Raw genomic sequence first — 22,901 nt, 5'->3', positions numbered from 1 at the left:
TTAATGGTAACTCCGGAAATTTTTCCCATCTTTCCATCAAACAGTGTTGGGAACTCATCTTGATTTGGGACCGTCACATGGAACGTGAAGTTAAACGTTATCATTCCCAGTGCTTCAGCAGAATGACCACTCAAGGGGTTCTGCAGTCCAACTAAAGGATTGTTGCTGTCAACCACAAATATCTTAGCCCTACAGGATTTATCATGAAATTCTATGCTCGTATTAATAAATCCTCAGATGGGTATGGCATTTTTAGATCTGTACGCAAATATCCGGGTTGTTGTTTTGTTTATACGTAGTTTGTGTTTTAAACCATCATATATGTGTCCAGCAATTATATTGACACTAGCACCCGTGTCTACCACAAACATTACAGGGGAATTATTGACAAGGGCGGTAACTTTTGGTGTCTTCATTGACGGTGTAAATTTCAACGAGTACACAGACTCGTCACTAGACGTAGAGGGGATACCGGGGGAGGATTGGTGAAACGAATTATTCTTACCGGCTTTGCTTTGCATGCTCTCGCAAAGTGGTTTTCTTGTGGCAATTCTTGCATTCTTTTTGTAAAATGTTTTTGACTCCTGATGGGGGTATGAGAAGAATGGATTCGCCAATCATTTTTATAACCAATGGCTGTGCTAAACAACCAATGAAAACGTTTAGAAATTATTATAAAAATTGTCGAATTTTGGATTCAATCAGTTCGCCGTTAACTACGCCACGGACTGCATTTGATTCTTGGCCGCCATCTTGGTTATTGATCTGAACTACGCCGTCATCTTTGTTCAACACAATATCTCAGAACTTACCAGGTTGACTACGCCACGGACCGCATTTGATTCTTGGTTACTGATCTGAACTACGCCGCCATCTTTGTTCAACACAATGTCTCAAAACTTAACAGGTTATGCACCCAGCCACCGTCTTTTCTTTGACGGATCGGAATCTAAATTCGAATTGTGGCAGATAAAATTTCTGGCATATCTAAGGATTCGAAAACTACACAGTCATACAATCTCCAACAGAGAATCCAAACGACCCCGAATTTCTTGAAAAGAACGCAACTGTTTTTGCAGAACTGATTCAATGTTTAGACGATAGAAGTCTGTCTCTGATTATAAGAGACGCATTGGATGATGGAAGGAAAGCATTGAACATATTAAGAGAACATTATTTATCAAAAGGGAAACCGAAAATAATATCCCTATATACAGAACTAACGTCTCTGAAACGTAACGAGGATTAAACGATTACCAACTAGGTTATAAGGGCAGAAACAACCGCCAATGCTTTAAAACTCTCAGGTGAAATAATAAGCGATAGCTTGCTGATATCAATGACACTCAAGGGACTTCCAGCCGATTTTAAACAATTTACAACTGTTATAACTCAGAAAGACAAACCCATAAATTTCAGCGAATTTAAAGTGGCATTGCGCAATTACGAAGAGACTAATCGTATGCTTGTGGACAATAATAACTCCAGCAATATTATGAAGTTCAAAAATGCTTCTCAAAAGCAGACACCACCAAATTACGGACCTCACCACAACGTCTCCAAAAATAATTTTCCCAAGAAAAAGAAAATTATCTGCTATAATTGTGGACGACCCGACGACGAAGGTTTCCAATATCGATATAAATGCTCTAAAATGGACTCTGTAAAAAATGTTGAGAACTTTGAGGAAGAATATACATTTCTATTCACATGTAACTTTGACAATACCACAAACGGTAAAAATCTCCTTGTAGACTGTGGTGCTACAGCGCACATTATCACCAAGGAATCTGATTTTATTCATTTTGATTCAAACTTTAATCCTCAAAGTCATTTTTTCGAACTTGCCAACGGTAGTCAAATAAATTATATAGTCTTGAAAAGAGGCGATGCTAAAATATCCCTAAAAAATAATAAAGGCGAAATCTAACTCTATTCTAAAAAAATGCTCTGTTCATACTTACATTTAAGCAAGACATATTTTCCGTGCAGGCTGCAATTAAACAAGGCGCGAATATACAATTTGGCCAAAATACATCAAAATTGATACATCCCAATGGAACTGTATTTGACATTAAAGAAAATGGCCGACTATATTATTTAAAAAGTATGATTCCCTCAAAAACTGCCTGTCACGATTTGGAAACCTGGCATAAAATTCTAGGACACTGCAATACAGCTGATATTAAAAAATTACCAAATGTAGTCGAAGGCATGAAAATAATACCTTCAGACGATCTCCCAAATTGTGATGTGTATGCACAAGGGAAAATGACAAAATATATAAGCCGAACGCCAGGCAAAAAAGCTACGATAATTCTCTCACTTGTGCATTGTTACTTAGCAGGTCCGATCAGCCCGATGGGGAGACATAATCTAAGAAACCCAAAAGGAGAAACATGAACAGTCAAAATCACACCAAAAAAAAAAAAAAATTGTAAATTGTCCCGGGCACGACGTTAAGCTGCGACCATTTCTACCTTACTAGCACACTAATACCTAACATGTTTCCAGTTTTTGTTACAAAAAAAAAAAGTCACTTGTTAAAACCTTTTTTTAAACTTCCTATTTGTCAAATAGTTCTTTTTTGTATCTTTTTTTTGGAAAACATTTGATAAAACAAAACAAAAAAAATTTATATTTGTGAATTTTTGTGCATATATTTACATGCATTTGAAAAGTATTCTATTTGTATGTTTATATATATTTGAAAAGTGTTTATTTTTATATGTATAAAAAAAAAATGGCTTTTTTTTTGCACACATTATACTAATATATTAATAATTCCTTTTGACCAATGAGAATAAAGACAAATTCCCCCAAAACCAGAAGAAAGAAAAAAAAAAAAAAAAAAAAAAAAGAAACAATTATTTTATTGGTTTATTTTTCTTTGTTCATTTATTTTTATTTATTTATTTATTTTTCTTTCCTTTTCTCAAGTGAAACCAAAATTGAATCCGAAAGGATTTTTCAATTATATCAAAAAGGGGGGGGGGTGTAAAATGTTTTTTACTCCTGATAGTTATTTATTTGCCGCCCACCTCGGCAAAATGTGGCACAAGGCCGGAAAGTGGGGATCCAGCAGGCTTCCCTAAAGGAGTGGCACTCCTGCAATTTTAAAAATTGCTTGAGTAACCCCGTCGGCATTCCCCGGTAGGGGCGCCTCAGGCAGTAAGCAATGAACTTACTCCACCGGAAAGCCCAGTGGCAAGGCCTAGGAGGGTGGACTTCCTAGGTATTACCCAGGCGGCGTACCTCAGTCCAACAGGTGCTGGGCCGGTTCCCAGCCGCTCACCTGTTGGGCTGTGTCAAGTGACGAATCTTTGACGAGTACAACTACCCTGTCTCCCTGCAGCCAAAGCCGCTAGGAGACTTTCCACATCAGACGAGTGATGGGGGTATGAGAGGAATGGATTTGCCAATCATTTTTATAACCAACGGCTGTGCTAAACAACCAATGAAAACGTTTAGAAATTATTATAAAAATCGTCGAATTTTGGATTCAATCAATTCGTTGTAAACTACGACACGGACTGCATTTGATTCTTGACCGCCATCTTGGTTACTGATCTGAACTACGCCGCTATCTTTGTTCAACACATTATCTCAGAACTTAACAGGTTAACTACGCCACGGACCGTATTTGATTCTTGGCCGCCATCTTGGTTACTGATCTGAACTACGCCGCCATCTTTGTTCAACACAATGTCTCAAAACTTAACACTTTTCCTCAGGCTGGACAAGTCGGGTGTGTAGAAAAGTATCCACAATAGTGACTCGTTTGCTGTCCACCATTGTTTTCTTGTCCACCACGCGGTCGATTCTTCGAGGTGTCATGGCGACTGTTTTGCCGCGCGTGTTCACAACAAATATCTTTACTGCTGTTGGTGTTGAAATTTTCGTTATTTCCACATGTGAGACGCATGCGGTTCTCGTTGCTGTAAAGAGCATGTATTTCATTTTGCTCCATGTCTGTGCGGGTATAAGCCAGTTCGATTCCCCTAGCTTTGTCCAGGACTTGTTTTAGCGTAGAGTTGTTCCTTAGCGCCTTCCTTCCGACTTTAGAGGATGTGCACCCCTTCAAAATTTGGGCTAGGATCTCTCTGTGTTTATCTTCAAAATCGCACGTGGAGGCTAGAATTTTGCATGGCCCGTCGAAACTTGAAAATTTCGTACGTGTTTTTTTGTGGCATAAAATGATTTGTTAGTGACATTTTTGTAGTTTCATCTTCGCCCGAAACTACATTTGCCGTCGTCCAAAATGTTGCGCCTATGCCCTTTTGTTGGTCTGTGAAGTCGTGGAAAATATCGAAATATCGTCTGCTGCATAGTGGAGAAGTGTCGCTTTCTTTTATCCTCGTGAATGTCCATAGCGACAAATAAATTCTCCAACCTGTCTATCCATTTTTTCCAACAAACGGCGGTTGTGGTTTGGTCCGCATATACGCTAAAACTGGGAAAAACTGGTAAACCACTGCCAATTTTTTTTTTTGTATTAATTCCGAAAATTATGTAGTGTGAGCTTGTCACGAAAAATAATTTCTCGTCCCCAGATATAATGTTGGGGGCTCCCGTCTGGCGGGAATCAAACAGCATGAAAGAAAGACAATGCGGACATAGGTGTTGACAACAGCTCGGTCGCCAGAGAACTGCCGTTCAAGCTTACTTTATTAGAAAGCGCGCATGTCATGAGCTTCTCTTGCAAGCTGTTCAATGAAGCAGTAACACAAGCAGAGAATGATGCTCCTCTTTTATTGAGATGAAAATGACATACATTTTTGGATTTCATCTGTAGAATGAATGTTAGTACGAATTATGGTTGCCAACATGTTCCAAGTGTACGATATGTTTTTGTAGATAAAAGTGCGTTTGAACCCGAACCTAACTGAAACTTAACGTTTTTATTTAAGATTTTCATCAACACATAATTACATATATTTATATCGTTTCTTTCGTTTGTTCTAATGTGTTGTACCTGACTTTTAATTTTGTTCTTTGCTCAACAATGGGAATTTTTATCTCCAATTGTGTCAGGCAAGTTTACATGGATTTGACGATAACTTTGTAGCAGAAACAAACAGAACTCTTTTCTTGTGCGTCAGTGCCTCTCCTGACTGTGCGATATGGCACATACTGACCAATCAGAGGCATAGCGCAGGGACCTTCCTTACCCCCCAAGGAACTCTAACTGCTTCCGTTCCGGACGAGAAAACTCCTCCTTTTCCAGCTAGATGCCAAAGAAAGCGGACCTGTTTCCTCACTCTCCCTCTCTGCCAACACCGGTATTCTTGGGAATAACTACCGGGCAAAGGCAGACAAGTTTTATCCGAGTTATATCTTTTTGGCATCTTACCCTGACTCACTTCAATAAATTGTTAAGTTTTACAAAGTTGTTTGTTCGTTTATTCAGTAGCTTGTGTTGAATTAACTATTTTATTAGGGAGTGCCCGAAAAGCACTAACTCACTCCCTAAAACTTCCTTTGATTTCACGGGCTGATTAGATAGAATTAATTAGTTCTGGTTGATGATTCGAAACAAAGATCATACCTAATCAATGACTGCTGTATGAGATTAGTTGTAAATCGAGTTAATTCTTTTGAAAGTATAAATAAGAAGCTGCAATTATAGGACGGCATTCCCTCAGTCTAGAAAGATCACCACAAAAAAGTATACAGATCAGTAGTTAAGGTATTAATAATGATTTGTGAACTTTAATATTTCTGTAATGATTATGGAAATTTGATTGAAAATGAAATATAATTTTTAATCTTATTATTTTATTCTAACAATCAACATATTCCAACAGAGAAATTATTTTAAGATTCTGTCTCTTTCAGTGCAATTGTTTGTATCTCTCTTGCACTTGGTTCACTGAGTATATTTGCTAGGTAGTTTTTGAATTTATTTTTCATTAGTTTGGTTGCTACTATAATTACTGGAAATATGGAGATCATCTTAAGATTCCAGTTTCTTTTCATGCCATACGTAAAACCTTGACAGTTCATTATCGTCTCCCCCTTGAGCTCTGTTTTACCCAACATCATTGGGGCACGAACTTCTATTAGGGTCGCTTATTTTTCCTTCTTTTCCTATATCACTATGCTAGGTTTAATAACTCCGTTTTACAAGTATGTAACTGTATCTGGGTAATTGTAGCCATTGTGGATAATGTGATTTATTTCCAATTGTTCTCAAGGCTTGCTGCTGCATTCAATATTCAAATTTTTATAGATGGTCCAGTGAAGATATTTACACACTCCATTGGATGTCAGGTGACTCACACTCTCTACTTCTGTGTGAGAGAACCTGCGTTTGTTATCCTTACTGAGACCACTCATCTTTTTAAAAACATTAGTCATTAAGCCTTGATATTGGGCAGTCATTATAATCCTCTCCTGATCATAGTGGACCGATCCTTTTTTAGCCCGTTTATAGAGCCTTCCTTATCTATATAGTCCAACTTGACATGGTGTTGGTTGGCCTATTCTTCCAGTTTATTGCAACGAAATGTCTAAGTGTAATTTTGGCGATTCTTTTGATTATTTCTGTTGTTTTGTGTTTCTGTTTCATTTGTAAAACAATCTTGCCCAAATTATGATGGTGGTTATTTAGATGATTCTTATTTCTTGGCGTTGATATACTATCATGAGCTTTGGATTCTGGGAGCTCATCAGATATTTCCCTTTGCTCACAATACTGGCGCAATTATGAGAAAAGGAAAAAGCTTGAGTGTAATTGAATCCCCAATGTCTGGAAGCACCGCTCCATTCCCCTCTACCTCTTGAATGCCAATGCTTCCAAATCGTATGATGTTTGTTCAAATCTGTAATTTGCTGACTAATCTTAAAAACAATATTGCAATTGGATGATTGAACAAGAAAATATGTATTTTAGATTGCAGTTTATGAAAGTGAAAGCTGGCAAATTGATGATTTGGATAAACTTTCTCAAGTCACATCAACATGCAGTTCAGATGATTCTTGCACTAAATGTCCTGAGGTGTAAGTATTTACATAAGTTTTCATTTTGTTTTGATTTTCAATTTTATTATCGAGATCTCTGCAGTGGTCTTCAATATTGATATTGTTTTGTCTTGTGGAGCGCAACCATAATGAAGTTGTTTGGTCACACAATGACTAATCAGACTATAGAGCATAGTAATTTCTCCTGGAATTTTTAAGGATTTTAAGTATAGTTCATAATAATGATTGAAATAAATAATAAAGCTAAATAACGATTACAGTTACAAAAATCAAATAATAAAGAACATGTATAGAATACTACCCAGGAGAAATAACTCTACTTAACTCCGAAATTTGCCACAGTAGTTACTCCCTATATATATTATTACTTAAGAATACTAAATAATAACAATTAAATAAATAATAATATATGTAAATAAGTAAATGCATAAGTTTAATAACAATATATATATATATATATATATATATATATATATATATATATATATATATATACTCGTTGAGCAAAAAATGAGCTAAACAAATTTTATACATTGTATTGCACTAAAAACTATATTGAACAAAGAACAATTGAACAAGGAAACTTAAACGAGACTAATAGCACAGAACAAGACATTTACTTTAATAAATGCTTCAAATTTGATTTCTTTAAAAGATCAATCCTTTTAGACATGCACAAAGTGATGCACTGTGAAGAGGAGATACTATTCCATTCGCTTTGCACAACTTCCCACAATTTGTCATTGTTCTCAAAAGTTCTTCCGGCTAATGCACGAGACATTATGAACCAAATATTCTCGATTGGGTTTAAATCGGGGCTTTCATCTGGCCAAAATATCACATCAATTGAATTATCAAAAAAACAATTTTTTGTGAATTTAGCAGTGTGTGCAGGGGATATTATCATGTTGAAAAACAATGTTATGGATATTCCCAGCTTCTGGATACTTGGTAATAGTCCTGTTTCTAATATTCGAATATATTCCTTTCCATTGATTGACTTTTCACATCTAGTAAGTTTCCCATCTCCTGCTGTAGTAAAAGTTCCCCATACCATTCCCATGTTTAACTGTCATTTTTATGCCACTTGTCGAAAATCTTTCTCCAGTTCTTCGATTGCACCGTTCGGGAGCATCAGGAGCATCACTAACAAGACAAAATCTTGATTCATCTAACCAGAAAACATTCCTGAATCAATCTGTATCTTTCTTTCCATAACACGAGAAAAATCTCTTTCGATCATTGATGTTCTTCTTAGATAAAAATGGCTTCTTTGCACACCTTTTAGAAGAAAATCTCATTTCTTTCATTCGTCTAGATATTTTATATCTAGAAAGAGAATTTCCAGCCCCTGTTTTGAATTCTTTGCAATGATCAACATAAGTTTTTTTTTAATCCTTCAAAACAGTTAATTTAAACATGTGGTCGTCCTTCAAAGTGGATGCTCTAGGGCGACCAGATCCAGATTTCCCTTTTACCAAGTGTTCCACTTCGAAGCTTTGACCAATTCGCTTCACTACAGAAAGAGATGTTTTCACATTTTCTTTTCTTAAAATATCAAAACTCTGCTTGTAAGTCATTTTGGACTGCCTTAATCCTGCAATTCAGTTTTTTTGTATCCTCGCCAAGAGGCGGTCTTAACATTTTTACGATTAATTTTTTTCACTTATTATTATATGCTATAATAATAATGATCTACAAAATAGAAATTTTCAGTTAAAATTTTTTTAAATTCATTAAAATATTGAAAAATCGATTTCTTCCTTCTTTCACTCATGGCTTATTTTTTTTTTTTTGCTCATGAGTGTGTGTATGTGTGTGTGTGTGTGTATATATATATATATATATATATATATATATATATATATATATATAGTAATAGGCGAAATGGCTCTACTTTTTACTCTGAAATTTGTGACAGTAATTATTTCCCTTGGATATTATTGCTAAACAATACAGAAAGAAAGTGTGCGTAAATATTAAACAATTATAAGTGAATAATTATAGGTGAAACACATAATAATATGATTATTATTGATAAATGTTGTAATAATATTAAACAATAACAAAAATTCCAACCCATATTTCAAAGATAATTTAACAATATATATATATAACAGAATATTTCAAAGATAATTTAACAATATATATATAACAGAATATTTCAAAGATAATTTAACAATATATCTATAACAGAATATTTCAAAGATAATTTAACAAACATGCAAAACACCTGACTATGAAACTGCTATTTCTGGTTTCTGGCTTCCAGTATAAACATGGCTCTACTGAGTGATTGCACACATTTATTTCTTCATGATGAAGATGAGGCATACCTAAAAAATTTGAGAATTTACCACAATATTACTATCCTGGTGCGACACATTATATTTGTAAATAAATCCTTCAATATTCTCATTATTCTTTTTACCTACCTTGTCCCGAACCAAACTGTGTTTTTCTACAAGACTGCATTGTCATAACCTTCAGACACAACTCTTTTGATATATATATATATATATATATATATATATATATATATATATATATATATATATATATATATATATATATATACTAGCAAAAGTACCCATTGTTGACTGGGTTCAAAAACAGCCTACAGAAAATGGACTCTGATTTATGAAAGTATGATAGGTTATGAAAAGGAAGGGTTGTAAATTTGGGTTGAATTTGGGGGTATCAAAACCAAAGCAAAATATGATGAAAGTAAAAATAAAATGGATAAACCCCATAATTTATTATACCATACCTGTTCACACTGAAACACTTATCACAATATTCGTAATATTTGACCGCTTCTCAACTCAGTTGAATACATGTGTGGAGGGCGATAATGAGAGACACCAATCGTACCACCTGCAATATGAAGGACTGCCAAGATCAAACATATTTCAGGCATCTTTTGGAAGACACTGTAAAGGTTGTATGCTTCAAGTCCCACTTGTAGTTTGTTACAGAGGCTGAGAATGACTTCTTTAGTTATGTTGTATTCGTCCAAAAATTACATAAGATATGCAATTTGAATTTTCTTTTCCCTCCAAAATGTCGAATTTGTTCTGAATATATTCTGAATGAATGAATAGCATTATCTACTGCACATAAGAGTAGTAGTTGATGGGCAAAAATCAGAAGCTCACAGTATAAATGCTGGAGTCCCTCAGGGGTCGATCCTGGGCCCAATTCTTTTCCTGATCTACATTAATGATCTTCCAAATCACATTCTTACATCATTCGTAGACATTTTTGCTGATGACACTACCATCTATGGTAGCACATCTAAGACAGTAAACGACCAAGTTCTCTCCGATTCTCTCTCCTCTGATCTTGATCAGGTTGTACAATGGGGAAAGGAGTGGCTGGTTACTTTTAATGCATCTAAAACCAAGCTTCTATCCTTACATCATCAACGTTCTGATCTCCATCTGGCATCAATTAAAATGAAGGGCTCTCGTCTTGGGGAGGCCTCAAGTTTTGACAGGCTTCTGGGCTTGATCTTTACTCCTGATCTTAAATGGAATACGTACATCAAATCTGTTGCCAAGGCCGCTGGAAAAATGGTCGGATCCTTCTATCGATCCAGTAGATATCTCACTGCTGATGCAATTCTCTATCTATATAAGAGCCAGATACGTCGAAGGATGGAGTACTGTTGCCACATATGGGCAGGAGCTGCTAGAAAAGACTTGTCCTGCCTTGATAGGGTTCAAAATAGACTTCGTGGCCTGGTGGGAGATGTCCTTTTCTCTTCCCTGCAACCTCTATCTCACAGAAGAGATGTTGCGAGTTTGTCTCTGCTTTATCGTTATTTTCATGGAAAGTGTTCAACTGAGCTTCAATCTATGGTCCCCCCTCGCCAAACTTTCACAAGAAACACTAGACTAGCTGAAAACACTATCAATAATTTTCCCCATTCTTTATCTGTGCCTAAACCTAAACATAGATTCTATGATCAAAGCTTCTTTCATAGACTGCACGCCTGTGGAATTGTCTTCCGTTTTCCTGCTTTCCAGCTTTCTATAATATGGTTGTCTTCAAGTCCAACGTGACCAAGTTTTTGATGAGCCGTTCCACTTATGTTAACAAATTTACCGAACTTCCATTTCTATCGATTACTATATTGTCCTTTTGACTACTCTACAGTCTTTAACCCTTATCCTTGAGTGGCCTATTGGCCTTGATAAGTGGTGACGTCTATGTAAAAAAAAACCATAAGCAATACCTTTCTTGCAGATTAATATTAATGAATAGAGGCCCAAATGATAACCAAACTTTTGTCAAATCATGTCTTGTGCTATATAAATTTTATATGCAAGACATAAACGTATGTTTTACATTATTTGGATTATTTAGACTACTGTTCTCATTTAGACGGTCTTTTCACAATATTTCAGCCGATGTTACCTCGAAAGGTCTCTAAGTACATCTTGTTGAACTCAGGAATTTGTACAGAATTTCAAATGAAAAAATAAAAACTGATGATGAGCAAATTATGCTATTTTTCCATTGCACACACGTACTTCGCTGCAGATCAATATTTAATGAATACAATTCATGTCAAAGCAATTTTTCACCACTTTTGTGCGCTTTTACAAAGATTAAAATCTGAATCTAATAATAAAATAAAAGTTTATGTCTAGAATTTTTAATCTAATTTTGGTCAAGATCCATTTCATTATTTTAATTCAAGTATATGTCTTAAAATTTAAGAAAAAATTGAAATTCAGGGATTGCTTGATTCGTGTTTAATTGACTATGGATCAAATTTAATGTAAATCTGAAATATTTGAATTTTCAAAGGCTGTGTCCATATTATGCATCCTCAAAAATTACTCCAAAGAAATTTAAATTTGTGAAGTATTTTTTAACGGATGTCAAAATGTCACAAGAATTGAATCTGAATTTTCACAAAGGACTTCCATCTCTTTTTTCTTCCTTTGCTTAAATTAAATAAAACTAAATATAGTCCACATTTAGACAGCTTACGCTGTTGCACAATAATTATCAGTTAATTAGTTTAGATGTGCGTCCTGAGCATAAAAATATACAAATGTATACACAGCTATATATATTAGTTGCATAAGTTCCTGCTGTTTTTTAAAGAAAATCAAAGAATTTTAACAGCAAAAGTAAGTTCATGTTGAACCCAAACTGCAAGTTTTTGTGTGAATCCCATCGACTGAAGGTGGTGTGAAATTGTTGCAAAATAACTCTTCATCTTTTCACCCAATTCTTTACATGTCTGATGGCCATCTTCCTTCAAAAAAAACCTGAGTTGGTTTTCATCTATCTTGATTGGTTTTCCAGAACGAAGTGCGTTACTGAGGTCAAAATTACTGTGTTTTAATCTGATAAACCAATCTCGAACAGTTCTCTCAGCCATAGCGTTTATTCCATATATGGCACAAATATCCTTGGTCACTTCACTCGCTTTTTGACTTCGATTAAAGGCGAAAATAACAAAGCGTCGAAAAATGTGATTTTTTATCTACTTGACAATCCATTTGACGGTTCTGAAAAACTAGAAAAATTATATGAGCAAAAAACGATGACCATTATCTTATCTTATCTATCTATATACGTGTATATCTGATACTTGGCAAAGTGTTATACACCATATATATAACACTTTGCCAAATATCAAAACGTGTTTTCGAACAAAAAATTTTTATGAAACGGTGGGAACTTATGCAACAACCTGATAGATAAATATAATTATTACGTCTATTTATTTAAAATGTTATCTTCTAAATCACGATGATAACTAAAATAAAATTGCCAAATTTGCTATGAAGATTTCCGAGTTCAAGAAGACGCACCTAAAGAAAGTCAGAGATTGCATTGATCGAAACATCATGAGAATAACAGCCAAGATGAGAACAGTAGTCTAAATACCTGAAAATTAATTGGAAATGTTCCATTTTTGTTTCTCCAGGAAAAGTGACCATTATTTTCTTGTTTTCGTGATTTTGGATTCAATCCTGGCATTCATGATCGTTGTACTCATTCGAGTTTTTGTTTGGAAAAAGAAGGTAACATTGTTTTGCTTTGACTTTTTTTTTGCATTTATGTATTTTATATTGTACGATTAATATATTATTATATTCTTATATGTATAAACTATGGCCTTTAAAATGATTTAATAAGGTGGAGCAAAGGTCCGGAAGGGAGGAAATATTGCCCGGGTTATTATTGGTAGAATTTCATCCCTGAACGGCATTGGTACAGTGTCAGTGCTTTGTTGTTTCCCTTTGTTTTTAGCCAGGAAAGGTCAAAAGAATAACCTAGAATCCATCATAACGAACGAAACCCCTACAAAATAAAGGATGCCATGTACAGATATCCTTACCTTACCGTGTAAGGGAGAGAACTACGGATACGCATGAGTACAAACTAACATAGTTTATGTTTTTTTATGATGTTGTTGTTTTTTAGATGTTATCAACTATAAATAAATGTGTTGTTTTTAGTTTCATCTATTATTCATTCTGATGTTTGATATGTTTAATAGACGGTTGCGTGATAAAATAACCTTTTATACTAACACTCAATTGCTTACAGTACCATTGAGGATTTCATCAACCATGTGCATGGAGGACATATAGTATAGACAAGGTATTTTTCTCTCTCCCACTGCGAGAAGATGTAACAAGGGTCAGAAAGTGAGATTGAAGAGCCAGCGCTCTAGAGAAAGATGTCTGGTCAGCCCCGTCAGCATTTCCCGGTATGGGTGTCTCAGGCGATTAGCAATAAATTAATCTCTCCTCAAAAAAAAAGAGCAAAGCCTTGGAGGGTGAGCCTCCTAGAGTGTCACACGGCCAACAACATACTACAGTCAACAAGAAAAAGTTAGTTCAGAAATGGCAAAGACATTGTTGGCTTTGATGGTAAAAATAGTGTAGAGAAGTCACACATGAAACTCAAACTAAAATAGACTTTCTTAACCTTCAGCCTAGGATGAAAGTGTAGTATCTGGTTTGTTTAAATATGGTTCAGTAATTTCACTGAATATCCATAAAATATGTAAACATTTTGAAAAATATATTAACCAGAGTTTTAGCTTGAACAAAGCAGTTTAAATTTCAACAGTGTAAGGAGATGTATGCAAAGCAGTAGATTTTATTGGTTGGTCGAATTGAAAAATGAATAAGATTTCTTGGGTTAATAAGTGTAGAGCAGTTGAGGTAGAACGGTCAGTTGGAAGGGAAAAGCCAAGGAAAAAATGAGAAGAAATGATAAGGAAGGATTTAAAAGAGAGATAAAGACCTGTCCAGAGATAAATTCATTTGGAAATCAATTTCTAAAAGTTGACCAACACATGCCAGCATGCAAAACGGATGTTGAGCCAACTATGAAGATGATGATAGTTTAATATGAAGAAAGGCTATAATTTAAGAAATTTAATGGATGTAATTTTTAAGATTAAAAATTTCATAAATTAAGATTTAATAGTTACTATTATAGTTTTATTCTTACTTTCAAAAGGTCGGTGTCTCAGATATTTTTTATAAATACAATGTTTTTTTATTACTGACAGTTTAATAAAACTTTATAAATAATACAAAGTCTTTATTAGGTGTTTTTTAATGTTACAATATTTTTTCTTCATATCTTTTATAATTTTGTAAGCTTACACAAAAATTATACCTTAAATAACAAAGATTAAACAAGAATTTTTGCAAAACTATAAAGAAAAATGTAAAGAATGTAAATTTTAAGCTAAAGCCTTTTAGCTTACATTTCACCCCATATGGTGATTATAGAGGAGATAGTAAAGGAGTAATCAGCAGGTTGTATGTTCCTATTACGTCGGGGTCACAATTTATAATGAAAATATTGAATGGGGTAAAGCTAAATGGTCCCCAGCTTTGGCAAAAGTCATTTTGAATGATGATGATGATGATGATGATGATGATGATGATGATGATGATGATGATGATGATGATGTCCATTATTATTGTCAAGAATCACAATTATATCTATTATAAATTTTTAGCGAAAGAAGGAAATGACATGCATAAAAAATGGAAATAAATGAAATGTTAAGAAAATAGAAAATAAAAAGTAGCAAGTGTTCCCTAGAACATAAACAGTTTTGCAAATGCAAAATATATGAGGAAACAAAATTTTATAATGGAACATTTTTATAAAAGAGATAAGAATATAAAAGGTACTTTTAATTATGAAAATGTTCATTTATGCAAATACGTGTTTGGTAAAGAATGTTGTGTCATTTATGCAAATACGTGTGTGGTAAAGGATGTTGTGTCATTTATGCAAATACATGTTCGGTAAAAATGTTGTGTAGTTTAGCAAATACGTGTTTGGTAAAGAATGTTGTCTTATTCATGGAAATACGTGTTTGGTAAAGAATGTTGTGTCATTTATGCAAATATGTGTTTTGTAAAGAATGTTGTGTCATTTATGCAAATACCTGTTTGATAAAGTATGTTGTGCCATTTATGCAAATACGTGCTTGGTAAAGAATGTTGTGTCATTTATGCAAATACGCGTTTGGTAAAGAATGTTGTGTCGTTTATGCAAATACGTGTTTGGTAAAGAATGTTGTGTCGTTTATGCAAATACGTGTTTGGTAAAGAATGTTGTGTCATTTATGCAAATACGTGTTTGGTAAAGAATGTTGTGTCATTTATGCAAATACGCGTTTGGTAAAATTTTTGTGTCATTCATGCAAATACGTGTTTGGTAAAGAATGTTGTGTCATTTATGCAAATACGTGTTTGGTAAAGAATGTTGTGTCGTTTATGCAAATACGTGTTTGGTAAAGAATGTTGTGTCATTTATGCAAATACGTGTTTGGTAAAGAATGTTGTGTCATTTATGCAAATACGCGTTTGGTAAAATTTTTGTGTCATTCATGCAAATACGCGTTTGGTAAAGAATGTTGTGTCATTTATGCAAATACGTGTTTGGTAAAGAATGTTGTGTCGTTTATGCAAATACGTGTTTGGTAAAGAATGTTGTGTCGTTCATGCAAATATGTGTTTGGTAAAGAATGTTTTATCATTTATGAAAATACGTGTTTGGTAAAGAAGGTTTTATCATTTATCAAAATACGTGTTTCGTAAAGAATGTTGTGTCGTTGATGCAAATACATGTGTGGTAAAGAATGTTGTGTCGTTTATGAAATACGTGTTTGGTAAAAGTTTTTTGTCATTTATGCAAATACGTGTTTGGTAAAGAATGTTTTATCGTTCATGCAAAGACATGTTTGGTAAAGAATGTTGTGTCATTTATGCAAATACGTGTTTGATAAAGAATGTTTTGTTATTTATGCAAATACGTGTTTGGTACAAATGCTTTATCATTTATGCAAATATGTGTTTGGTAAATAATCTTGTGTCGTTTATGCAAATACGCTTTTGGTAAAGAATGTTGTGTCATTTATGCAAATACGTGTTTGGTAAAGAATGTTGTGCCGTTATGCAAATATGTGTTCGGTAAAATTTTTTGTCATTTATACAAATACGTGTTTGGTAAAAATGTTTTATCATTTATGCAAATACGTGTTTGGTAAAGAATGTTGTGTCGTTTATGCAAATATGTGTTTGGAAAAGAATGTTGTGTCTTTTATGTAAATACGTGTTTGGTAAAGAATGTTGTGCCGTTATGCAAATACGTGTTCGGTAAAAATGTTGTGTCATTTATACAAATACGTGTTTGGTAAAAATGTTTTATCATTTATGCAAATACTTGTTTGGTAAAGAATGTTGTGTCATTTATGCAAATACGTGTTTGGTAAAGAATGTTGTGTCATTTATTCAAATACGTGCTTGGTAAAGAATGTTGTGTCATTTATGCAAATACGTGTTTGGTAAAGAATGTTGTGTCATTTATGCAAATACGTGCTTGGTAAAGAATGTTGTGTCATTTATGCAAATACGTGCTTGGTAAAGAATGTGGTGTCATTTATGCAAATACGTGTTTGGTAAAGAATGTTGTGTCATTTATGCAAATACGTGTTTGGTAAAGAATGTTGTGTCATTTGTCAGAAATTTAATTTCTTCCTTCTTTTCGTCGTTGTCTTTTATCTTTCCTCCCTTCTTTCCTTCTTTAACTTTACATCTTTTTAACGAGCTGCTGCTGCTGCTGAAAGAATCACGCCACAATTGGTTCTACTAAGAGATATTTTTCCCGCGAAAATTCAACAAGTGCACTAGAGAGCGGAGCGAAAGTCAGTTTTGGACAGAGATTCCACGAGGGTAACACGCAAGTTACGAGCTCTGGTCCTACTCAGACATTCAAGTCTTAAAAATAGTAAAAGTTATTTCATTGTTCATAGGAATGAATAATGAGTTTCAGTAAGAGTCGAATCAAGTTGGTTGACTCGAAAAGAAAAAAAAAGAATCAATTCTAAGAAGAATTGATCTATAAACTGGACGCACGAGATGCGATTAAATGTCGGCGTGTGGAAACCGAAATGTCTTTCCATGTTGTAACCAGTGAGAATTTCATCTGACAAGAAGGACGAACGAAGGTTTTACCAAACAACATTGAGTTTTCAAATTCAAGGATTATTTTCAAAAGAACTTTCAAGGATTCTGTCACTGAAGTGAGGACAGATCGATTTGGAGTGGCGTGAAGAAAATATATATGTAAAAGAAAGGACTCACACACATATATATAAAGATAAAAAAAGAAAGGTTAAAAAAAACGAAATCATTGTTTTACGCAGTAAGTTCTCTTATTCTAATGTTCTCTTATTTCTGTACTCTCTCTCTAGTGTTAATTAAGCCTTTAGTGCTTGCCATAAGGACATTTTTTGGCAGTCGAATTGGTGAAGATATAAACTGTATTTTCTCTTGTAAATTGAACATATAAACTCTTTTCTCAATAATTGAACTTTGCAGCTTTGCTGCCTTCTTTCCCCAACCCTTATGCTTTCTTTTCCCTCAATAAAATGTCAATATTTTTTTTATTCTTAAAAGTATTTCCTTGTCTTTATTTTTTCATGTCCTGATTTTTCTAGGCTTATTAACATGAACCACGTGGGATAACCTTCACGGGACTCAGTGAATAAATTTCCCGCACATTTATGCAAATACGTGCTTGGTAAAGAATGTTGTGTCATTTATGCAAATATGTGTTTGGTAAAGAATGTTGTGTCATTTATGCAAATACGTGTTTGGTAAAGAATGTTGTGTCATTTACGCAAATACGTGTTTGGTAAAGAATGTTGTATCATTTATGCAAATACGTGTTTGGTAAAGAATGTTGTGTCATTTCTGCAAATATGTGTTCGGTAAAGAATGTTGTGTCGTTTATACAAATACAGATTTGGTAAAGAATGTTGTGTCATTTATGCAAATACGTGTTTGGTAAAGAATGTTGTGTCATTTATACAAATACAGGTTTGGTAAAGAATGTTGGGTCATAAGGCTTAGAATTGTGTAGGTCAACATGTTCATAGTGTGAATATGTAATATAATTTATATGAGTATCTGACAGCGTGGCATTGTGTATGTATGTGCATTGATTTGCATGAGTCGATATGAGTAATTGAGTTCTTTCCATCTTGCCTCCTCCAACCCAAATGCATGGGGTAGCGGGGTTGAGCAATGTTCTTGGATTCTTCCGTGCATGATAGCTGGTGTTGTCCGTATCTCTTTCTAGCTTTTAATTTCGTGTCGGCTTATTATTTTCATTTGCATATCATTTTTACATCAGATCTGGTAAATCCAATGGACTAAAAAAAAAAAAAATAGGATAGTGTTTGTCAGTATAATTTATGCCGGTAATGAAATTTCCTTGCCCATGGCCCAATTGAAAATGCTGCTTTTGGGGGGAAATCTTACCCTGTATTTAATTTTGCCGTCGATGGAAAACAACTTTCCAGCGATTTTGCTCTTGTATCTTTTTTGATAGTACACTTCAAATTTTCTGTTCTCGGTCAATGAAGTAAAATTTTTATTTTTGTCACAATTTTTCATGTTGGATTTTAAATCATTAAACATTAAAACCGAACTTTGTCTAACTTTACTCTTATGGGAACGAACATGCAGCCAATCTTTGCAATAATTTTGCAATAAATTCTAATTTTTTAATAGTTTAAACAAAAATTTGTTTGTTAATACTTTTTATTATCGTTTATTAATTTCCTATTTTTTATATTATTAACTAGCTATTTTAATGAGCCGTTTTTAAACGTTAACTAGTGTTTTTTATTATTTTTTTCAATTATATTTTAATCTTTTTAATGTAATAATTTCTAATTTTTTAATAGTTTTAACAAAATTTTGTTTGTTAATATTATTTTTTATTATCCTTTATTAATTTTCTATTTATTATATTATCGTCTATTACCTAGTTATTTTAATTAGCCGTTTTTAAACATTAACTATATTTTTTTAATTTACTTTTTCAATTATATTTTTTACTTATCTTTTTTAATTATATTTTTACTTAGCTTTTATTAATCAACTTTTACCATTTATATTTTTTAATTAACTTTTATTAATTAGCTTTTTTAATAGGAAAAAAATTATTTAAAAAATAAACTTTATAAATTGATTCACGAAAGTAAGGGATGTCGTTTCTAAATTTAATTTTAAGATACCTATGACATGGCAAAGTTTTATTTACAATACAAGATATTACTTTGAAATCACCAAAATGGCACCATCTGATATAGATCTGATAGAAATGTAAAAATAATGTAGTTTTCCAGATGAGGCTCGCGTTAAGATTAGAGTAGTGGGAAATTCATTTTGAAGTTAACAGTTATGATTACGTAACAGGATATGACGCCATGAGAGGAAGTAGTTGACTGAGAAGTGAAATCAATTTTGCTTTAAGAGGTAGGTGGTGACAGAAGACAAAATTAGCAGCCGTACTCCTGAGGTTTTGGGGCAGGAGTATTGCAGCTGTAAAGTTGCTGTAAAAAAAAAAAAAATAATAATAAAATAAGCACCGGAAGCGAATAATGGTGTTATTTTTATTTTAAAATTCCTCCTATTATTACAGCTACCAGAAGGAAAGGGGGAAAGAATCTAAGAGACGGAATATCAACAGAGCAATTTTGACAAAATAGAATTCCAGACAAAACACTGGTCAGAGATGTTTGTGACAGTCTGGGATTGAGGCCACCTTAACTACGCTACAAAACCAATTGATAGATATTGTTAATACTGTCTTATTCGTTTATTATTATATTAGGTTTAAATATCTAATTTCTGATTTAATTTTTTTTCTTTCAGAGCAATATATTAGCATGTTTTGGTGGAGTTTGTCCTTGAGTCGGTGGATTAGATGAAGGAGCCGAGCAGACCATATTTTTTTTGACAAACATTGCAAAAAAAAAACTATAAATAATCTTGCTTTCTCATCTGTTAAAAATCTGTAGTGTGAATATATTTAGAGATATTAATTTGGAAATAATAAATGTGCATTTCATATTTATTGCTGTGGATGATAATGTTAGTTTAAATAATGTCATTAAGAAATTTGAAAAGAGTGAAAAATGAGACGAGTATAGGATTCGAATCCTAACCACCTAATCCGAGCATCATTTTAGATTGGTTGTACTAATGAGCCAGTACGTCTACAGAAAGTTGAAATTGCACAAATAACACATCTTCTAAGTTCAACAATAAAGTTTTGTTTACGTTTTTACCAGTAATGTAACCATATTTTTTTTTTGCATCAGCAATGAAATACGATAAACATGTTGGTTAATACTGAAGTTTATTTCTGACAAAATGTTGTGCATTATACTGTTTTGTTTTTGTTTTTGTTTTTTTTTTTGCTTTTTTTTTTTTTTTTTTTTTTTTTTTTTTGCTTTTTGTTTTTTTTTTGTGGCGCTAATGTAACACAAACGATTGATTTATTCTACTTTAATAATATTTATTTTTTTTATTAAAATATGTATGAATTAATCTTGCTGTTGCATAGGGGTGTTATTATTAAAACGTACCACTTGTGCGCCTATGTTACGGGAGTTTTTATTTAGTGTTCTTGTTTGTGAGAGTCTTAGTGAGAGATTATAGACAGTCTTAAAAGTGTTCATATGTCTTAAAATGTTCATGTTGTAAAAGATGGAGACATTGGTAAGATATAGAGACAGAGTACATATATATAGAGAGAAAAACAGTTATATATATATATATATATATATATATATATATATATATATATATATATATATATATATAATAGACAGTATACATGTTATTACAAGAGAACCAATTCAATGAGAGGAGATTTATGAATATCTTGATAGATAGACCGAGAGATAGTGCGTTTGACATTTACGTTTTGATAGTTGTGCATATAATATAAACACGTTACCTTTCTCGTTGTAATGATGAACACAGAAGACGCAGATACACAAAAATGGTGACGTGCTTTATTTCATGACTGGTCCATGATTTCGCTTGAGGAATTCAAAGTTTCTTTACGTGGTTATTTCTAAAACCCTCTCACTTCTAGAGGGTGTCTTGATTCTAACGGAGAATCGGTCTGAAACTCTCTGCTTCTCTCCGACTCTTTTTCCAGACTCCCAGCCTGCATCTAAAAACTCTACCTATATTAACTCGTCATGTCATTGCATGATTAAACATGTGCTCATCAAGCACGTTAGTTGACATGCGTTACGTTGCCAAACTTGACATGACCCCGAGTTCAGTAACCTATTTTTCCAATAACATTTTTACAAAATATGTTTACAATTTCAATTGACGATTAAATTCCTTATCAGAAACAAATTTCATTTTTGCATTCCTTTTCCATATACAGATATGTTTACAATTGCAATTCCTTATTTCAATAACATTCTGTATTTATTTTAACTTATGATTGGAATTTTCAATTCCAAATCTAGCTTCGCAAGTTCGAATCCTTGACTATCCTATTTCATATGTACATTTAACTAATTCCCTTTTTTTTACTTACATGAAAAGGGGGGGCAGCCCTTTTATCATGTAACATTGTCCTATAAGTTAAACGTTTTCATGACATTTACAGCTAATAAAAGCAATTATAAAAAATTGCATTTAAAATCAAATTAAACTAATATTGTTTATTTAAATATCATAAAATGTTTGAAGATTACGATTTTATTAACAAAAACAATACTTAAAAATGTAACCAGACGGTGGACCAGGCAACGCCGAATGGCCTTGCTTGCTGGGTTAGGAAGCAGTCAGCATCTGGGTGGTTCTTTTGACACAAATTGAGGGGATTTCACATTGTTGGACGTAATAGTGATGATGATGATGATGATGATGATGATGATGATGATGATGATGATGATGATGAAAAGAAGAAATCTGTTTTAACAGATAATCAAAATGACTTCCCCTCATCACCAAGCTGGATAGCTGAAGGATGTAAGTTGAAATCATAAAATGCTTTCAGGGTGTGAAGATTGGCACTTAAATTTTATTTGAGGGGACCACCAGAAAATCAAATCAGGTAGATAAATTGTCAAGTGGATTCGAATTATTGGATTGACTGTGAAATCACTTTGGAAAGAAGGCCAACTATGATGACCGGTTTACTTATCCTACCTTATACAGATGGCCTTTGGAAAACCATCCCACAAGTGAAAAAAAAAAAAAAGCTAAAGGCTTAACGTGAGTGAAGGTGAAAGCACTGGGGCCCTCCCACTTTAGTTATGACTAGCAGTTCAGCTCGGGTCCTATGTACTGTTCATAACTTTCCCTACATGTGAATACATTTTATGTAAGATTTCAAATGTTTAGACCAAAATTTGTCTGAGTAATTTGGTAGAGATTGCAAAGGTCACTTTTTTAAAGCTTTGACTCCAATTTTGACCCCTTAACATTTATTATTTTGATCTCAAATCAAAATACAAAATTTTACCCATGTCCAAGTTACCTACATCTAAAATTTCAAGTCTTTACACCCAAAATTGGTGG

At 33.4% G+C, this 22,901-nt stretch overlaps 1 protein-coding gene across 1 annotated transcript in view; it reads left to right on the top strand.

Annotated features, from left to right (window-relative positions):
• Positions 1-20,735, top strand: part of LOC145267162 (uncharacterized) — a 97,166-nt gene extending 76,431 nt beyond the window's left edge. The window contains exons 6-8 of the mRNA XM_080123211.1: positions 6,896-7,002; positions 12,938-13,034; positions 20,220-20,735. Of these exons, the coding sequence (XP_079979337.1) occupies positions 6,896-7,002; positions 12,938-13,034; positions 20,220-20,258 (243 nt within the window). The 3' untranslated portion in view covers positions 20,259-20,735. The remainder of the gene's footprint in view (positions 1-6,895; positions 7,003-12,937; positions 13,035-20,219) is intronic.
• Positions 20,736-22,901: the final 2,166 nt, after the last annotated feature.

Source organism: Euprymna scolopes, chromosome 42, assembly GCF_053919585.1.
Source record: "Euprymna scolopes isolate OS-2025 chromosome 42, ASM5391958v1, whole genome shotgun sequence".
In the NCBI taxonomy this organism is placed as follows: domain Eukaryota; kingdom Metazoa; phylum Mollusca; class Cephalopoda; order Sepiida; family Sepiolidae; genus Euprymna; species Euprymna scolopes.
This window is presented reverse-complemented; position numbering and strand designations above follow the sequence as displayed.